At 36.1% G+C, this 21,406-nt stretch overlaps 2 protein-coding genes across 5 annotated transcripts; both read left to right on the top strand.

Moving 5' to 3' along the window:
- Positions 1 to 3,884: 3,884 nt before the first annotated feature.
- On the top strand, positions 3,885 to 20,250 carry LOC107855833 (disease resistance protein Roq1). Of its 4 annotated transcripts, none has more exons than XM_016700836.2 (8): positions 3,886 to 4,589; positions 9,283 to 10,360; positions 10,964 to 11,339; positions 11,491 to 11,749; positions 13,057 to 14,143; positions 14,449 to 14,742; positions 14,836 to 16,496; positions 18,989 to 20,250. In XM_016700836.2, exons 1-7 carry the CDS (start codon positions 4,117 to 4,119, stop codon positions 14,932 to 14,934), a joined length of 3,666 nt encoding a protein of 1,221 aa, XP_016556322.2. In that variant the 5' UTR covers positions 3,886 to 4,116; the 3' UTR covers positions 14,935 to 16,496; positions 18,989 to 20,250. The 4 variants fall into 4 exon arrangements, with proteins under 4 accessions (XP_047269622.1, XP_047269623.1, XP_016556322.2 ...); XM_016700830.2 differs by having other exon boundaries at positions 11,479 to 11,749; XM_047413666.1 differs by lacking the exon at positions 18,989 to 20,250 and having other exon boundaries at positions 3,885 to 4,589; positions 11,479 to 11,749; positions 14,876 to 15,415.
- On the top strand, positions 15,003 to 16,382 carry LOC124899578 (disease resistance protein Roq1-like). The gene has a single exon (XM_047414493.1). The coding sequence runs from the start codon at positions 15,003 to 15,005 to the stop codon at positions 16,380 to 16,382; it is 1,380 nt and encodes a 459-aa protein (XP_047270449.1).
- Positions 20,251 to 21,406: the final 1,156 nt, after the last annotated feature.

Genomic DNA, 21,406 nt, shown 5'->3' with positions numbered 1-21,406 from the left:
GTTAGGGACATGTCCCATCAATTCCCTATTCAGATTTCTCAAACAGTTTCAGTCATGTTAGAGTCTTTTCAAACTATACGCAGATTTTGATGTTCATACTTCAGTTTTGTTTTGGGTATTATGTTACCCCACTCAGATATTACGTTATTCATTTATGTTCATGACTGAACCTTATGGACTTACAGTGCATGTTTCTGCATTTTATGTTATCTTATGCAGTATTTAGGTACAGATATCAGTCATGGGTTAGCTTGTGGTCCTTTGGGGTCATAAGCACCGTGTAGTGTTCCGGTTCAGATAATCATGGGCGTTACAACTAGGCTAGCACTGGAGTTTTCAGCAGCGCCTGCCTAATACCGAGGGACTTTCTTGGCGACGCCTGCCTTAGAGTAGTGCTCTAGTTGGGGCGACGCGGGCTTATCGCCCCGACCTACTATTTTGGAAATCCAAACATGCCCTTATGATATCCGAAAAATTCTGAAACTTACTCGAGGTATACTACGACCTTGCCCCATCGCAACGCAACTTGGAAATCCAAAAATGAAGGTCGGGAAGGTCATCAAATAAATCTTCAAAGTTTGGAGGCTTAAAATGAGACTAAGTGTTGAATCTTAGCCACTTAGCAAAAATTTTCTAAGTCTTGGAGCTTGGAAAGCTTAATGAGCTGAACTTTAGACTTAGGATTTTACGCGGTATTACAATTGTATATTACAATACAATATTTGAGTGAACTATATCGTTCACTGTTGTGTAATAATAAATTTACTGTTTGGTTTGACAGTATGATACTGTATTATAACTGGTAAGTTTACTAAAATGTCCTTAATTATTATAAATGTTAAATTTATCAATAATTGTTAATAAAATAATTTTCTTCCTGCTAATTTGTTACAAACTATGTCATGTAAATATATTAAGTTGTTAAATTCACGTAAGTTTTAACAAAATCAATCAAGAGTAGATCAAAATAAATGTAATTTGATTCATTTTTTATATTAACAAGTTTCATTTCCTTTTGGTGTTTTGAAGTGTGACCCACCAACGACATGTACGAAGTTGAAATGCATCTTTTGTGTATGTTATGGGTGTGTTTCGTTTAGAATACAAAAAAATAATTCTAGGAGAATAAATTGTTTCTTACTTATTTTCTTGTATTCATTACACAAATAGAAAAAAAATTTCTAAAAATATTTATGTATATTTAACACAAAATAATGAGAACGAATATGGATAAGCGGGTGAAAAAAAAGAACTATGATTTTTAAAAAAAATACTTAGGGATGGGGTAGTGGAGTGGGGCGTTGAGGGTAGGAGTAGGAGGTGAGATAACAAAAAAAAATTACAAATATTTTTAAAAAATAAATTTTAAAATATTTTTTTCTTAGTGGGTTGGGGGTGGGAGTGGGGGGTAGGGGTTGTGGTGGTGGTAGAAAGAGGTGGCGAGGTAAGAATTTTTAAAAAAAAAAGTTGAAAAAACAAATTTAAAAAATAAAAATTAATGCGAGGAGGAGGGCGAGTAAGTGGTGGGGTAGGGTTGATGGGGTGGGTAAGAATTTTTTTTTTGAAAAATAAATTTACAATAAAATTAGATTGGGGGTTTAGTAAGGGATGGGGTCGGCATAGAGGCAAAGGTGGGATAAAGAAAAATTTTAAAATCATCTAAAAAAGAATTTGAACAAATATTTTTTTACAGGGGAGGGTCGAGATAAGAGGTGAAATTTTAAAAAAATTTAGGATAAAAAGTCAAGTAGGAATATGCTATATTAAACAAGGATATAATTGAATACTTTCTCCGTCCCACATTATTCGTCCCAAATTTTATAATTTGATGTCCCATTTTACTTATCTTTTTTCATTAATCAAGATAAGACAATTTTTTTTTTTTCATATTTTACCCTTTGCATTAATCACTTTTTCTTCAAATTAAATTGTAAACATCATTTAAGAGTGATACTATGGTAAACTAGGCATGTTATTGATTATTTTTCTTAATCAATGTGACATCTCAATTTGGGACGAGTAATTTGGGACGAGGAGTAATAAATAAATAAATCATGGAATACCACCAAATTGGTGGTTACCTAAAATGAGGTTTCAATGATTACCAAATCATGAAACTAAATCATATAATAGCATGCATTTTAAAAAATGATCAAAACAAACATGGTTCTATTAGTAATAGTACTATACCATACCATGACCAACTAAGATTAGGGGTGTGCAAAAGTCGAACCGTCCAACAAATTAAACTGTTAAAAATATTATTGGTTTATTTTATTAAGGTATTGGATTAACGGTTTCGTAATGATTTTATAAAAAAAATTAGGAAAAAGGACATGGGATGACCATTTTAAAAAAAATTGACACATAATTGAAAAGATGGACATGTTGCAGCCAGTCGGCTAAAGTAATTCTCTTTTTTAGCCATTTGTCCCAATTGGTCACATGTAGTCTCTATACTTAATTGATACACTTTTATATCGCATTGATACACTTTTATACTATATTGATACACTTTTTAGAAAAGAGAGAGGAAACTCTATGCAAGCTCATGCAGTCCCTATACCCAATTAATACTATTTTATACTATATTAATACACTTTTATACTACATTGATACACTTTTATATTACATTGATACCATTTTGTACTACATTGATACATTTTGATGCCGCATTGATACACTTTTATACTAGATTGTCAATTTCAAATAATCACTTCCCAATGGCTTTTTCCAGTTCTCATTTGTCGGTATTATCAAATGGTACCTTCTTTTTGACACATAATGGTTCCCCCATCCTTCAACAGCAAAAAAGAAAATACTCTATAACAATAAACAAACAAAAGTACCACAAAAATTGAGTGTTCATTTTGCTTTATCAGTGAATTTGTAAAGATCGCAGAAAGAATGAAGAGAAAGTTGAGTAGTTTCTTCAATGGCGTAGAGTGAAAAACTGCACCACTTGAATTGGAAATCAAACAAGTAGACCAAATTGGAAAACCAAAGAGTGTAATCTTCAATAGTAGCAAATTCTTGAAGGAACATTCCATTGTTGTCACATATTTTTTGCTGAAAAATATGTGTATCTGTACATTTTGGTGATGGGTTTTCTGTTTTTTTTTTGTTTTTTCTGATAATTTTTTGTTGAATTTGGAGAAGATTTAAATTTTGGTATCTGAAATTGGGAATTGGGGTGAAATTGATTGAATTTTGGTGGGTTGAATTTTTTTATTTTTTTTTAATTTCTATGTGAAATCCATCATATGGCTAGAATGGAGAAAAGTGGGGAAAAGAAGAGGTGAGTGACGAGAGGCTATTTACCGGGTTTATAATCCCATTCGCGAGTGGCTATTTACCTGTATTATAAATTTGGATGCTAATTTTGTAGAATTAGTTTATTTTAGGTGTTATTTTTGTCCTTTTCCCATAAAATTATTGGGTTATTGGTTCGATTCAGTCTTTTCTTATTCAGTTATTGGGTAAACTGATACACACACACACACACACATATATATATATATATTATATTTCTCTTACTTTCTCTTTAATTTCTACTAATTAACAAACTTATTATTTCAATTATACAAATTCTTAATTTCTCCTAACAACATTCAGTTCAAACTTGAAGGTTCTTGTAAATTAAAACACATCATGTAGGATTTTTGGTTGCAACTAAGATTGTTTTTTTTTTCATGTAAGTTACTGCTATTTCTATTTTATGGTATTTTCTTATCGATTAAACCGACAACCGAACCGTTAAAGATTAAAAATCGATAAAAATATCTTATTTATTTAATTATTAATTTAACATATTTAAAAGTTAAAAATCAATAAATCAAACGATAATATATAAAATCGAATCAAGACCCTAACCAAGATGAGACAATAGGGATTGGATTATTTTGCTATCTTCTCCCTAATTCTCTTTATTTTAATTTATCCCATTAAAGCTGGCACAGCATTATCATTTTTTAAAGATGGTGGAAAGTTGACCCATCAGGCCTTGTGCGTTTACTTTCAGTCTAAGGAATAAATGATTGTTGTCAGATAGTTCAATGAATGTGATTGTTGCCCCCACATATTTTGTCAGATTAGCAGAACTCAAAAATCCCGCTGATGGCTTCCCAAATACAATCAGTCAAAAAATGGAAATATGATGTTTTCTTGAATTTTAGACAAGAAGACTTGGATGGGTACTTTGTTACCTATCTTTACAAACATCTGGAAGATATAGGAATCAATGTATTCACACCTGATTTCGAATATGAAAGAGTTACAACAGAAATCTCAGAAGCCATAGAGGAATCAAGGTTTGGTATTACCATATTTTCGAGGGACTATGCTTCATCGAGACGGTGCTTGGAAGAACTCAGTAAGATCATGGAGTGTGTTGATTATAAAGGACAGGAATTCATCTCTGTGTTCTATCGTGCAGATACAGTACAAGTATCAGGCATCATTGATCACGTGTTGGACAAACACACGGTATGTCTCAAGGCTTCTGAATTAGAGATGACGCAGAGGTGGAAGAACGCTCTCTGTAAAGCATTTGAAATTGCGGGATCAGAAAAGGATTATGTTAAAATGTGGTGAGAAGTACTCCCTCCATTTCTATCCACTATTAACTTACACAGATTAAGAAAATATAATTAATTTAGGGGTCGTTTGGCCGATGGAATAAGAAAAATAATTCCGGGATTAACTTTATCCCATGTTTGCTAGAAGGAATTACTTAATCCCAGGATCATTTTATAAATGTTGGGATTACTATCCCATGAAGAGGAGGGATAAAATAATTTCATGGGATGTCTCACCTCATGAGATATGGACAGGGTACCAAACGACCCCTTAGTACTTTGAGCAATGTATTGGGTAATGTTTGCAATTAATAACTAAGGACAAAATGGGTAGAAATGAGTAAATTATCTATTGGTTTCCAAATTGAACTAGTATTGTTGGACATCTCTTTTTAATAGAATGAACAAGTAAAGATGGACGGAGGGGTAGGTCAAAAGACTAGTTGAGGGTGGTTCAGTTACTCAGCTGAACATGCCATTAGACCCTGCCTTTTTTTCAGTAAAATAAAGTATATGCCATTAGACTTTCTCTTGTTTTTGAATTGGGGGTAGGGGAAGGGAAGGGAAAATCGGGAGGAGATTACAATGTGGGAAATTGAACCTCACCAACCATACCATAATTCGCCTGTCATTCCGTACTTGAATTGTATTCTTTATTAAATAAGTTTGTTAGGGCGAATGTCCCAAGTGGGAGTTCATGTAGCCAACCAACTAAGCTACTACAATTCTTCATTAAATCCATTAGTCCAAAATGAAGCTGCCGTGACTTTGATTTAAGGTATGTTTTTATGTATACTTTTGAAATGTCGAGCTTGTTTTAGATGTTAGGTCATCTGGTATCATGCAATTTGATGTCATTTGGATCCCTGAGATACCTCTATTTTGGTCCTTAGGTTAAGCCTACCTTTAAAGTTCCAACCTGTGGCAATAGAATAATTTTTCTAAGGCTATTAATACTTCAGGAAGTTAGTTATTACTAGTTCATAGCTAAAAAAAATGTCAGTTTTGGCATCTATTTTCCAGCCTAGGGGTTGCTGAAACTAACTCGGACACCTCAACTGCCAATTTTCACATCCTCTAGTTGAGGTTTCTCCAGGTGCATTCTCAAAGTTGGAGTGCTTAGTTGCCAATTGAGACCAAGTTAACTATCCAGCTATATATTATGCCTTCTTGGAAGACATGATACTTGTCTATGACTGTTGCCGATATGAGGACACTTCAAGGTTGTAACATCAATTTTAGAAGACGAATTAATGATTGGGAAGTATAAAGAACGGCTGAATACTTCAGGACACGTAAAACATTTTTCTAGGTTACAAATAGGTGAAGATGTTCTCTGATGGAAGGCAACACCAAGGGCCTGTTTAAGGTTAATGCAACATACAAATTGATGAATCAATCCAACCAACAGGCCTGTAATCACTAGCCATAGAAACATACTTGGAAGACAAAGTAGCCTGTTTTGTGTGGCTACTAGCAAAAGAAGTGTCCCTTACATTGGACATTTTGATGAGTAGAGGGCTTCCATTGTGCTCAAGATGCTTCATGTGTAAAGAAACAACAAAGAAAGGTAATCACCTTTTTGTGCAATGTCCATTTACAGCTCAGCTGTAGAGTGGTGTATTAAACCTCAAAAGGCATATCATGGACTATGCCAGAAAAGGTGTCAGAAGCTCTCAGTAGCCAGGAGGAAATAGGCTCACAGGCAAAGGACAAGAGTAGATTGAAAATTGTCCCAGCATGCATTTGGTGGACAACTTGGAAGGAAAGGAACTCCAAATGTTTTGTTAGTATAGAGGATGATGTACGGAAGATCAAGTTGAACTGCATTTACTGTTATGCTTTTGGTGTGATCAGATTTACTCTAATGATACTATCTTTGTCATTGATATTTTAGACTCATTATAGGTAGAGAATAGTAGATTTTCAGAGCTTTCATTTAAAATGGTTTCAGTACTACCTAAATACTGCTTTGGTTCATTAATATAATGTACAGTTACCAATTAAAAAACAAGAATTAATCTAATATTATCCGCTCTGCCCTCCATGCTCCAAAGGGGTTCGATGGTACACTTTTTTGAATGCTAAGTTCTTTACCTAGAAGAATAGGGATGAATTCCCACTTAATACTTCCTTTTTTCCCCCTTTATCTAATATTGCACCATGTTCCATAAATCCTAAATCTTCCTCTGGTCCTATCTAAACTGTTTCCTTGTCTGGTAATCGATTGTTTGGTGCTTCCATATATTGTTGCTCTAGGATGACTTGGCTGCAAACGACATGTTTGGAAGATAAGGTGGTGGAGCAGTTTTGCAGTGGAGGGGAGACCATCTTTAAGACTTGCTAAACAATTGAAGTTGCTTAAGAATGACATAAGGGTGTGGAATAAGAAAGCGTTCGGGAGGTTAAAGGTGAAAATGAGGGAAATTATGAATGAACCGGGGGAGTAGAAAGAATAGAGGTGGAATGGGAGTTAGATGAGAGAGAAAAGGAGAAGAAAGAAGTTCAAAAGAATAGAGGTGGGAAGGGAGTTCGATGAGAGAGAAAAGGAGAAGAAGGAAGTTCTAAAAGGGTAGCTAGCTTCTTTGACTTTGGCTCAAGAGACTAGTTGGAGATAAAAATCAAGAGCATTGTGGTTGGAAGAAGGGGGGTTCTAATACTAAGTTCTTTGGGTAGAAGTCAAAAATAGGAGTAAGAATTTGATAGTTTGTCGAGGGTGGAGAGGAGACTTACTAGGGAGGAGGAAATGGAGGGGGCAGTTGTTCGTTTCTATGAACGGATCTTCAATGAGGAAGCAGAGAGGAGGCCAAGTTTGGGTGGGATAGATTTCAGTCAGATTCTAGGGGAGAATAACGGATGGCTAGAGAGGGCAGAGTGGATAATATTAGATTTATGGAACATGGTGCATGGAGTGGTGGAATATTGTGTAGGTTACAAGGCTCCAAGGCCGGATGGCTTCACGTTGGCTTTCTTTCAATGTTGTTGGAGCACAATCAAGTACGATATTTTAGTATTATTGATGTGTTCTGGGAGGAGTGAATTTGAAAGAAGCTTATATGCTTCTTTCATTGTCATCGTCACTAAGAAGGATGGAGCTACTGCTGTAGGGATCACATATCTATTAGTCTAAGGGGGAACATAGACAAGATTATTTTTAAGTTGCTTTTTAATAAACTCAATAGAGTTCTGTACAAGACCATTTTTTTCGCAAATTTCTTTGTCAAAGGAAGGCAGATTTTGGATACAACTTTAGTGACTAATGAAGTAGTAGATTTGAGGAAGAAACAACGGGAGCCGGGTTTGCTGTGCAAGTTGAATCTCAAGAAGGCTTATGATCTTGTTAATTGGGAATTCCTGGATTTAAAGTTGCTGAAAAGGACTTTGGGAAGTAATAGAGGAAGTGGATCAATTTTTTGCTTCACTTTAGTGAGATACTCGGTATTGGTGAATGACAGTCCATGTGGTTTTTGTGGTTGTTCACGGGGTTTGAGACAGGGAGGTCCTTTATCACCTATGCTCCTTATCTCAGTGATGGAATCTTTGAGCATAATGATGTACAAAACAATTGACATTTTTAAGGGGGTATAATATTACGGTTAGTTCTGTAGGTACCATGACGGTTACCCGACGGTACTTTGTGTTTTACGGATGGGATTCAGGTGGACTTTCAGGGGAAAATATTAACTTGGTTGCTGGTGGTGTGATGCTGAAAATGGACCTTAGAAAATATGCAATCATACCCGTAGGTATAATGGATAATATTGACTAGTTTTCCCAAGTTATGCAATGCAGGGTAAGGGTTCTCCCTACTACCTTTCTGGAATTACGTCTCGGTGCTTTGAACAAAGCTATTGGTGTTGGGAATTCGTCCATTCATAGGGTAGAGAAGAGGTTAGCAGGTTGGCTGAAAAAATTCTTTTTTAAAAGAGGCAAGAAAGTGCATATTAACACACTTTATTGAGTATCCTTACTCATTGCATGTCCTTGTTCAATGCACCTATCTTTGTGATAGGTAAGTTGAAAAGGTTACAAAGAAATCTCCTTTCGAATGCGGTGGATGGGACAAAGAAGTTTCATTTACTTCATTGGGAGACCGTGACATTTTCTAAACAGTGGGGAGGAATGGAGGTTAAGGATTTGAAGGTCTTTAATAAAACACTTTTGGGCGGCATAGAGAAGACAACTATTCCAGCTAAGATACTTGACAAGATCAGTTGTCTATTTAAGGTGTTGCGTGTTGCGTGTTGCAAACTGAGCGAAATTTTAATGTTGCATTTTCTGAAACATGAGTAATGCCTTTTGCTTTTAAATTCTCATCAGTGTTATCAAAAGAGAAAAGCGCAAAAAGGCTCTAAGGTCTGATGGGGCTTAATGAGAAAAGGCACAAAGCAGAAAAAGTTCAAATAATCACGTTAAGTCCAAGACTAATAGTTATAATAATGAATGACAAATATATGAACAAAGAAACTGAAGAAAAGTTACAATAAAGTGTAATATCAATTGTTTAGTGTGGCCTCTTCAGAAGAGACTCATTGGCAAGAAACAGTATGCCTTAGAAACTTGATGACGACAGTGAAGCGCACATAAAGCGAGGCAAAGCGCTTAACACGTTTTGAGCGTCGCTTAGGGTTTAAGCATGCCTTTGATTACAGTGATTATCATGTTTCAAATATTTCATTGTTCTAATATATTTTATTTGATATAGGAGCGCGGCAGAATGTATTCAAAAAATTGTTGACAAGATTTCTCTTTTTCCAAGTATTGCAAAATATCACATGGGAATCAAATCACGTATAGAGGAAGTAAAATCGTTGTTGAATGTTGAATCTGGCGGTGTTTATTTTGTTGGGTTATGGGGGTTGGGTGGTGTAGGGAAGACAACCATTGCAAGAGGTGTTTTTGATGAGATCTCCTGTCAATTTGAAGGATCTTGTTTTTTGGCAAATGTTAGGAGTGTCTTAAAAAAGAGTGGACTGGAAGGCCTACAACATTTGCAACAGAAGCTTCTTTCACAGATCTTGAAGAAAGACTCTGTGAATGTACCAAATTTTGCCAGAGGAGATGAAATGATGAGCCAAATGCTTCGCTTCAAGAAGGTTCTAATTGTTCTTGATGATGTGGATGAAAGCCACCAACTGGAATATTTAGTTGGAAAGCGTGATTGGTTTGGTGATGGCACTAGGGTCATTTCAACAACTAGAAACTTCGATCTACTTAGCAAGCATGATGTGCTATATCGTGTTCCAGAACTGACTAACCATGAGGCTTTAGAACTTTTTAGTTGGCACGCCTTTCAGCAAGGAACTCCTGTTGAAGGCTTTGAAAAGCTCTCATGTTGTGTAGTAGATTATGCTAAAGGCTTACCCTTAGCTCTAGAGGTCTTGGGTTCTTTTCTTTACAAGCAAGGTACAGAAGAGCACATAAATGCCTTATATAGAGATAAAGATTTCAGAGATCGGAAGATTGTTAGGTTACTCAGCTTAAGTCTAGATGCATTGGGCAACGAATACAAGAATATGTTTCTTCATATTGCATGCTTCCTTAGAGGAAAAAAGAAAGAAGATGTGATTACTGTACTGGATAGACTTGGCTTCAAGTCAGTAAATGGAATAGGTGTCCTTAAAAGATCATTTTTGTATATCTCTGAAGGAAAGGTTGAGATGCATGATTCGATAGCCCAAATAGGTCAGCAAATGGCACGTGATGCTGAGTGGGGAAAGCCATGGAATCGCAGTAGACTATGGCATGAAAAAGATATGGAAAATGTTTTTTCTGCAAATCAGGTGTGTGGTCCTCTAACGGTTGAGAATTCTGGTAACGTTCTTTTTTCTCTTGTGCATTATTTTTCGTTTAAAAAGGTAAATGTCAATTTGAGTAGGTTATAGGAACTAGTTAGTCCAAGGCTTTGTCGTGCTGATACACTTGTTTAGAGATTTGTATGTGAGTAGAGAAATAATAGAGACCCACACTACCATTTGAAGAACATATAGAAACCCTCCTGTACTAGAGAGCTCCCTAATTAGTCTTAAAAAGAAATTATTGAGTATTGAAGTGAAACTAGTCCAAATCACATAGAATAAATTTGATTATTCATATAGTGGACCCCAATTCGATTCCAATTAGTTTGGGATTAGAACAGGCGGAATAAATTTGAGTTCATATAGCTGACCCCAATTAGTTTGAGATTGGAACATAACTATATTGTCATCTACTTTATGTTTCTGAGTGGGCAAAGTTGACATGCAAACCTCTTCCTTTTCTCTGTTATTGTGTGAATCATTGTTTTGTCAACCATTCCTGGAGATTTTCTTTTCTTCTATCTTATTATTTCTTTCCAATTCTGGGCTCTAACACAGGTGTTTACCTCATTCTGCCCGTATTTGCAGATCTTGAGAACTCTTACTTTTCCCATGGCTCCCCAAAATGAATCGATTCAAAAATGGAAATATGATGCTTTTTTGAGTTTTAGAGGAGATGATACGCGCAATAACTTTGTTGCCCATCTTTATAAACGCCTGGAAGACATAGGAATCAACGTATTCAAAGATGATGTGAAACTTGAAAGAGGAAAGTTCATTTCAACAGAACTCTTGAAAGCTATTGGGGAATCAAGAACTGCCATTATTATCTTCTCAGAGGACTATGCTTCATCCACTTGGTGCTTGGAGGAACTTACAATGATCATGGAATGTGTTGACAAGAAGGAACAAAAAGCATATCCCGTCTTCTATAACGTCGATCCATCAGATATACGCATGAAAGGTAAGTCATCAGATATTATTACTGTTCTGACTTATAACTAATCAAACTTAAAATTTCCTTCAAGACAACTTTTCTAATCATTAAAATAATATTTTCTCTTCTGTAACTAGTAAATACATATCTGAAATAAGAATTTAAGCTCTCTGTGAAGGAGAGGGAAGCAGCTTTGCTAAAGCATTGGAAATACACGTGGAAGATTTCCAGGCTAATTCTGAGAAATTGGTAACCAAACACAAGGTAGATTTCAAGTGTGGTTGGCAGAAGGTGTTAGCCCACAAAACTGATCTTGTTGTCGGAGAAAAAGACAAGACAAACCTCAAGGATAATTTGGAGAAGGTGCAGCAATGGAAGGATGCTCTACACAGAGCTGCTGGAATAGCAGGATTGGATGTTCGTAAAACTGCTAATGGGTGAGTAGTACAAGAACCCTTGAGTTTTCACTTAATTATTGGGACATATACTCTGGAAAATTCTATCCACAGTAATGGTTCCATAGTCTTTGAAATAAACATGCTTTCAAGAATAGCATGAAAACATCTGCTACGGGCGTCGTTGCCCAAAAAATTCAATAAAATTATCATTCCATTAAAAAAGAGCAGCATGAAAACACATCGGCTTTTTATATAATTTCCAATAAGTAACCAAAAGCTCCAACACTAATTAAGAGTATCTCAAGATCTCTTCTTCTTTTACCTATAGAAAGGCTCTCTTCTACTTTAAAAGGTCAAATTATCTTCTGAAAAGACCATTCAATTGGATGTGCGATTAAAGCTTTTGGGCTAATATACACTTTAGATTAACCCGTTTGCAGATATTTTTCCGGGGGTGGGTGGAGCCGGTAGGGGTGAAATTCAAGAGAGAAACCGAATCATGTGAACATACCACAATTTTGGTTACAGTATGCTTCTATATTTTTGTTTGATGACGGACTTCAATTTTGTAATTTCCATGTCATTTAGGCTCATGAAATGTGTCTAGACTCTGTTTAAATCAATCAACAGCCGTGTACATGACAGAGAGGAATCAAGTTAAAGGTGAAAGCTAATAGTTCGCTTTGTGCTCACTGCATGGGTAAATAAAGAGTTTCTTTTAAAAAACTCTGGGCCAGACCAAAGTGGGTTGACTCTACAAAAGATAGTTGGCATCTCACTAACCAAAAGTAAGGAAAAAGGACCTTTAACTGCTGAACCTTTCACAGTTAATATTAAAGCAAAACTGGGAGAGAAAACAATCGGCCATGTGCCGTTTGCTTTCAGAAGTGAGGTGTGACACAGAAAGAAGCGAATATCCATGATGTTACCAGCAAAACAACAATCTCTGAGGAGGTTAGAAATCTAGTTTTCGACATGAAGTTTAAAGATGGAGAACCAAGGAACAGAGGGATAATAATTAATACCAGTCAACGATCAATGAAGACCAAAATTCTTTCATGGAATGTGAAGGGTTTAAACTGGGAGAACAAAAGAAGTTTATAAAGAAATATACTATTACATATTACACTGGGGGCTGATATCATTGTTCTTGTGGACACAAAACTAACAAATGGTGAAGCCAATTTATTCCAGCAATTGTGGTCCAACAGGTGGTTGGGAGAGGTGCATTTAGATGCTACTGGTAGAGCTACTTTAACATTGCTCATGTCCATATAAGTAAACCACTAGTCCATTTTCCACAAATGCGTAACCCACTCTAACCATTATATTTTTACTGAGTGTAGGAATGAAGCAGAATCTATTGACAAGATTATAAATGATAACTTCCGAAATATGCACCACACTGTTTCAGCAACTGAAAAATATCTAGTGGGTATTGAATCTCGTATGGGTGAAATAGAGTCATTAGTGAAATTTCAATCAGGTGACGTCTGTTTTGTTGGAATATGGGGGATTGGAGGCATTGGGAAGACAACTGTTGCAAGAAAATACTTTGACAAGGTTTCTCATCAATTTCAAGGGTCTTGTTTTCTTGCAAATATTAGAGAAGAATCAAAGAAGTATGGGCTGATGTACTTGCAAAAGACACTTCTTTCAAGACTCTTGAAAGAAAAACCAATGAATATATCAAGTTTTTATGAAGGAGCCGATATGATAAAAAGAAGGCTTTGCCACAGGAAAGTTTTAATTGTTTTCGATGATGTCGATGAGGAACACCAATTAGAATATTTAGTTGGAAATCATGACTGGTTTGGTGATGGCAGCAGAATCATTACAACAACTAGAAACCAAGATTTACTTCGTTGCCATGACCTACTATATTCTGTTCCTGAATTGGCTAACGATGAGGCTGTTGAAGTTTTCAGTTGGCACGCTTTTCAGAAGCGGACTCCTGATAAAGAGTTTTTGAAACTCTCCAAGTCTGTAGTAGATTATGCCAAAGGCTTACCGTTAGCTCTTAAGGTCTTGGGTTCTTTTCTATACAAGCGAGGCATAACTGAGTGGAGAAGTGCATTAGATAGACTCAGAGATACCGGATATGAAAAAATTGTTAAACAGCTCAGTTTAAGTCTAGATGGATTGAGCCATGAAGAGAAGAATATATTCCTTGATATTGCATGCTTCTTTAGAGGTAGAAAGAGAGATGATGTGATAACAATACTAAACAGTTTTGGCTTCCGATCGGAGATTGGAATACATGTCCTCGTCCAAAAATCACTGTTATATATTTCTGAAGGAATGGTTGAGATGCATGATTTGATAGAACAAATGGGTCAGCAAGCAGCACGCAATGTTGACCAGGACAGGCCTTGGAATCACAGTAGACTATGGCATGAACAAGATATAAAAACTGTTTTTTTCACAAATCAGGTAAGCATGTCCTCTGCTGGAGATATCCATTTTCTCTTATGCATTATTTTCCCTCACTGGAAGTAAACATCTAAGTTTTACCACTTACTTTTGCACTAGTACATTTTTCTCAATGTAAACTGTATCTCATGGGGTAGTTTCTTAATTAATTCATGCAATAGATAATTCCGAACAAAAAATGTTATACTAGTAAGCATTTATTCCAACAAAAAATGTTATTGAGTAACATTAGTATATTTCAGGAAAATAGGTTCTATGCTTGGAAGTATGATCTGTTTAACTAATTTTCTTTAATTTCCTTCCAGAGGACAGAGTCTATTAAAGGCATAATGGTGCCAATTGGCTCAGACCGTCATATATGCAAGTGGAGCAAAGCTTTCAGAAACATGCCTTGTCTTAGGTTACTCATTGTCAAAGGGGAGGAGGTCCAACATCATGCCCCAATTTGTGACCCTATTGAGTATCTCCCCAATAACTTGAAATGGCTTGATTGGTCATACTACAGTTTTCCATCTTTACCACCAGATTTTGAACCAGGAAACCTTGTTGGGCTCAACATGACTTTTAGTTCTCTTGTGGAAATCTTCAAGGAACCAAAGGTATTGCTGATCTCCTGCAAAAAAGAATCATTTTTAAAGAAAAGAAATGACAGTTAATTCTGATGTATCTGTTACTTCTATTTTTATGTACAGGCATTTGACAAGTTGACGATCCTCAATTTAAGTTTTTCAGGAAGTTTACTCCGAACACCCAATTTTTGTGAGACTCCAAACTGCGGAAGATTATACTGAAAAGTTGTGTATGCTTGGTTGAAATTCATCCATCCATTGGAAATCTGAAAAAACTCATCTTTTTGAATATGGAGAACTGCAATAATCTCAAGTATTTACCAAGCAGCATTCAAATGGAATCTCTTGAAGACTTCAACCTCTCGGGTTGTGAGAAATTAGAAAATTTTCCAGAAATTCGGGGGAATATGGAATTGCTCTCAGAGCTCCTTCTGGCACGTACTGCAATTTGGGAATTTCCCTCATCAATAGGACATCTTAGTGGTATCAGCTTGCTTGATTTGCGTTCATGTGAAAACCTTGTAAGACTCCCTGCCAGTGTCTCTGAGATGAGAAAACTGAAAATTTTGATTCTGAAAGGCTGCTCAAGACTTGTAATTTTACCTGAAAATCTAGGTGATCTAAACCAGTTGGAGGAGCTTTATGCTGGCAACACTGCCATTTGGAAACTACCAGATTCTATTGGAAACTTAAGCAAACTCAAGATCCTATCATTAAGAAAAGGGCGGAAGGTAAAGCGTCAATCTGCTCGCAGTTTGATATTACCCTGGGTGTTTCATGGTTTGAGGGAGTTGAAGAGCTTAGATCTCAGTGGATGTAATTTATGTGATAACCAAGTTGCTGCTCTTCTGAACTTAACTTCTTTATTGGAACTGAATCTGAGCAGAAATGAGTTTATTTATTTACCTAATATCTTCAGTCAGCTTTCTCACCTTCGCTATCTCAATATAACACACTGTCAAAAACTTAAGGAACTCCCCAAACTTCCTCCCAGTATAGAGGAATTATATGTAGAAGATTTTTTGGCAAAGGAATGTATTGCAAAGCTACAAATGTATCCAAGGTTGAATTTGGTCTCATTTACCAATTATAGTTTTGATCAACAATCTTATACCGAGGAGAGCAATGGTAGCTCCTTTTCGGATGAGATTCTGAGTTTGCTTCTATCAAACAATATGGATGATGTGATCCACCCCTCTCTTTTCTCTGATCATAGAGTGACTTGTTCCATTGTCTTTCCTGAACGTGCAATTCCCATGTGGTTTAAGCATCAGATTGTTGATGAAAAGATCTTGTTCAAACTGCCCATTAATTGGTATAATGATAAGTTCAAAGGCTTTGCTATATGCTGCGTGACTCTCATGGGAGCAGGTGTCTCTCGTCCTGATTCAATGCTATCTGAAAAGTATGACTATGCTTTCATCAAAGCCAAATTGATATGCAATGATCATTTGAAAGACCTTAGAGTGATACAAAAAGAATGTAAAGTGGGCACAGCATCTAGAACATATGGCTGGTGTGTTTGCTTTGCCTACATACCATTGTATTCTTCACTGCAGGTGTCCGGCACATATGTTAGAGACATTAACCAGTATAGCCTATTTGAGGCATCTATCAACGGTTGCGTTGTGAGACAGTGGGGAGTTCATTTGATCTATGAGGATGAGTGAGTATTTTCAAAGCGCAGACTGAGAAGGATTGCTCTGAGTCAACCAATGCTGAAAAGAGGCCAAATTAGCTCTATATGCTGGGATATTGAGGGCATCACGAAGAAAAAGTTTTAGGTAACTTGAAATGCCTCTTATTTGTTACTAGAGTTTAATAATTTGAATATGGTTAGAGTAACAATTTTATTTCAATGCGACTAAGTGTTAGGCAATAATGTTGGAAAAGATTAGGCAAAATTAGTATTTACTTAGAATTGTTGAATAAATAATGCAATTAAAATTATAAATACATGGCAATTAATAGGATTAGAAAAATATAAGAGTCAATCGCATATTATTCTTGAGTGTGTACATTCTCATTATTTTGTAGTAACCTATTTGACATAAAGTAATTGATCTATCAGTACCTACAAGCTGTAATCTAATAGTAGAGATAGTTGTGTAATAAGTCTTCAAAACTTAAAAGCGTAACTGTTCTTCTTCCTTGTTTTTTTTTTTTTTTTATAATATTGCAGTTAATATTTATTTTAATGACCGTTGTGTCCGGACTAGCTTTCGTGTACGTCCTAGTAGTAAGTGTTTTAGAAAACTAAACACAGTAGTATGTATGACCAAAGGTTGTGATAGGGTGGTAAGCATCCCTCCTTCCTTGACCTGAGGTCTTAGAGTCGTGCCCTAGGAATGGAGTCGCCTTTGATAGGTAGCGCTTTACCCCTAAAGTGGGATTTTCTGCCGCAAATTTTGATTAGTAATCGGGTTCCAAAGCTTGTATCAGACACCGGCTGGTAAACCAAAAATCAAGTAGTATGTTAGCTGAATTTTTAATAAGGAGTTGTATTTTATTGATGGCAATGATTCGGAGTTGAAATTTAAGATTGAATGTAATTAAGACTTTAATGTTTTGATTCTCTTATTCTTTAGAAGCTTCAGCCTATAATAGATAAAATTGATGTAACCTTTTAAGTGTATCCCATCCTAAAGAAAATCACTAGAAGGCTGATAATATTCAGGAATTAAGATGTTGGAAAGTCTAGTGGTCTGAGGTTGGAGTGTAATAGCCTGTTTGCTCAAGCTTTTAGGATCAACTTATTTTGAAAAGTGTTTCTTTTTCCAAAAGTGCTTTTCAAAAAAGTAATTTTTGTGAGAAGCAGTTTGTGTTTTTCTGATAAATTTAAAAAGCACCTTTGTGCATCACTTAGTGTCGGTACAAAATAATTTGTGGGGAGCACAAACAGAAAGGTATACACAGTGAAGTCAGGTTATCATCTCTCACTACCTCAATCGGTGAATGCCACACAGTGGCCTTAGAAGCTCATTCATAAACCTACCTCCAAATATCAATTGTTTCACCTGAAAAACAATATATGAAGCATGCCCAACATGGGATGACGTAAATAAAAGAAAATCCAGATAGTGAACAGATGTTATATTTGTCATCAATTTTTGGAGTCTTAACATTTATCTCTTCCTACACTGTCCAGCATCCATGGATATTTGGAATATGTTTTTCTCTCTTGTCTATCTCGGGTCATACCTAAGAACATCAAGGATGCCAATGAAAGTTGGAGCTTGTGGAAAGTTGATAAAACCATCAGGAAGATCTGGAGGACGATACCAGCCAGCATTATTTGGTGTATTTGGACAGAAAATAAACATGCTTTGTTGGGGTATGAATTCCCATTCACTCTGCAAAGGCTAGGTTTATGTTAAACCATTTTAGTTGACATAATATGTTCCCAGTAACCCTCCTAGATAGTCCCTTTTAGACTTTATTAGCTCCCTAAATCTTTAAACTTATTCTCTTCAGGGAGTTGATGTATATTCTTTAACACTTTGTACTCTTCATTTTCTTCATCTACTGGATTCCATCAATGAAACGATTACTTCACCAAAAAATAAAAGACTTTGTTATAAATCTAAATCATTCAGATATATTCAGACCTATTAAGTGGTTGTAAAATAAGAAAAAACAAACACACTTAATGGTTAAGATCTAAATAATTAAGATTCAAACCTAAAAAACAAACAATTTAATGACTGAGATTTGAATGATTAAGATTAATACCTTCATTAAGTGAAAACAAATGTGGCCTAAGCGTCCGATGCTGGTTGAATGGACTATTGTTTCTTTATATGATCTTTGCCTATTCTAATCTCATGAGGTAGTTTCTATGGTTGAGTTTGATGACCCAAGTATATTTTCTTAACACGGCCTTATATAGTTTGGTGCAGATGTGATGTGTTTCTATGTATATATTTTAGTGTGTATATGTACTGATAGAATGCACTATATAGAATTATATATAGGCTTCCTGGCACCGAGCTTGCTCATTTTTGCACATGGCGTGAACAACTCTGTTTAAAGCAAAGTTGGGATTTCAGAACTTGCTCAGCATATTGCAATTTATCAAAATCTGATTTTATCATTCACTTCACCATTTTGGATGATTACGGATAGTCAGCTTTCTATCTTTTGCAGTTATTAATCATTATATGGTACTTAGCATGAAAGATGTAATTTTCAATATGGGTGATTTCAAGAAAATTATACAATTTATTTAGTCCTGATACTTGATTAATAATGAAGGTGATATATGGCTTATTCACAGTTCTTTTGGAAATCCAGTGAGAAGGTGGTCGAGTTCTTGCAGAGGTCAGTTGGAATCACACATAGAAACCATGCTGAGAGTATCGCCACGTTTATGAAGAAGGGTGTGGATGGAAGAGTTGAATAATAAAGACTTGGATGCTGGTGTGAAGTCATCCCAAAAAGAGAAGAATTATGTTTTATGTTGAAGGGAATATTAGTGTCCGGAAAACAACGTTTCTGCAGAGAATAGCTAAGGAGACACATAAGTTGCAGTTGAAATAGTTCCTGAGTCTATTGTCAAGTGGCAGGATATTGAGCCAGATCACTTTAACATATTAGACTCATTTATGCTGATCCACAGAAACATGCTTACACTTTACAAAACTATGTTTTTGTTACAAGAGTTACCCAGGAGAGAGAATCATTTGGTGGTATAAAGCCCCTCGGTTTGATTGAGGGAAGAAGTGTGTTCAGTGACAGGACGGTATGTATCTCACCTTCTGTGAGTTTGTTTACGAGCAAATGAATGATTTAGGTCTTTAAAGATGTACATAAGTTTTGGAGGAGCAATATCCATCTAATCAACCGAGGTTTTGCTTCCTTTTCGCCCTCAAACACCTAAGAGCTGCATGGTCGGTGTGAGCAACGACTTTTGTACCCAACAAATAGGCCTGGAATTTTTCAAAAGCATATACCACCGCAAGCAACTCTTGCTCCGTAACCATGTGATTCGAGTACGATCATGTAGATGGACTTATGTGGGTGTGTATTGAAGTCGTCCAAGTGTGTGTGCAAAAGAAGTAATTAAGGGCTTAAAAATACACACCAAAACAACCCACTCCAAACACTAGAGGGGCGACCCATCAATGAGGGGCCCTTTTGGTCATTTTACCCTCTATCTTGTAATATACTATATGAGGAACAATTTGATATTGAAGATTGTACAACACACTTGAAACACACAAGTTCTCTCTTCCATAGAGACTTGGCTGAAACTACGTAATAACATAAGTGTGGAATCACTTTTGTTGTTTATTTACTTGGATCGTTGGGTGCTAGACGGATTGAGTCCCTCTTGTGTCCTCCAAAGAGTGTAGCGTTACTACTACCATTAGTAAGGGTCTTTGTGTGTAACATATACATAGTTTCTTAGTCTTTGTAGTAGTGTATGTCTACCTATCTATCATTTACATTGTGTAATCTTGTAGCCGTGTGGTGTATTATTTCCTTTGTAACTCGTGTGTTGTTATTAATACATTGTTGTGATTCATCTTGTTTTCATATATTGTGGTTAATCTTAGTTTGGGCTGCTGATTTGGTGTCAAATGCACCACTATATCTTGTATTCTTGTTGTTGATAGTGAATCCGAGAGTGGTCTCCACTTGGTCCTCGGATCCTTAAGATTTGCGGACTTATTTGGGGTGTTTTTCGTGCCTTCCTTGCTTGTCTTGTATCAACATGTTAGTTGCGTTGGGCATCATTCAACGATTTGCTAGCATAGCAGATCGGATGAAATAACTTATCGTATTACACACCACTTCAAAAGGCATTGCCCAATTTGGAGCCACGATGATAGGAGCCGACACAAGTAGCTCCTTGAGACAACTAAATGCAATCAAACGATCACCATCAAAGTCAAGTTTCACTTCCTTTTCGAGAAGTTTACACAATGGATGAGCAATCATCCTTTGTGTAATTCAAAAAAATCTTTAATAAACCGTTTATAGAATTCGATGTGGCCAAGAAAAGTTCTAAAACCCTTACGGAAATGGGAGGGGGTAATTTAGCAATCACTTCTATCTTTGTTTAATTGACGTGGATGCATTTACCCAAGATCTTATGGCCAAGCATGATATCTTTTTTAATTATGAAATGACATTTTTCAATTTAAAACAAGATTTGTCTCCATATACCACTCAAGGACCTTGCTAAAATGTTTGAGGCATGATTCGATTCGAATGAGTCACCAATAATGGAAAAATCGTCCATGAACAGTTTCATGATATCCTTGATCATATCCGAGAATATAGACAACATCCATCATTGAAAGGTAGCGGGTGCATTGCATAGACCAAAAGGTATGCGTCTGAAGGCTAAGGTCTCATAAGGTCAGATCAAATTAGTTTTCTCTTGATCTTCAGGAGTAATACAAATCTAATTATAATTGGAATATCCATCAAGAAAACAATACCACCCACTCCCGACGTCCATGAATAGCACAGGAAAATGGTCTTTTTCGATCCAAGAATTCAATTGTTGGTAATCCGTACACACCCTTCAATTTGTGATCGGATGGACGGATACAAGATCATTATTTTCGTTTGGGACTACCGTCATACCACCCTTCTTGGAAATGCATTGGATTGGACTAACTCACATACTATTGGAAATTGGGTATACAACACTCGCATCAAACCACTCGATGGTCTCCTCCCT

Source organism: Capsicum annuum, chromosome 6 (assembly GCF_002878395.1).
Source record: "Capsicum annuum cultivar UCD-10X-F1 chromosome 6, UCD10Xv1.1, whole genome shotgun sequence".
In the NCBI taxonomy this organism is placed as follows: Eukaryota; Viridiplantae; Streptophyta; class Magnoliopsida; order Solanales; family Solanaceae; genus Capsicum; species Capsicum annuum.
This window is presented reverse-complemented; position numbering and strand designations above follow the sequence as displayed.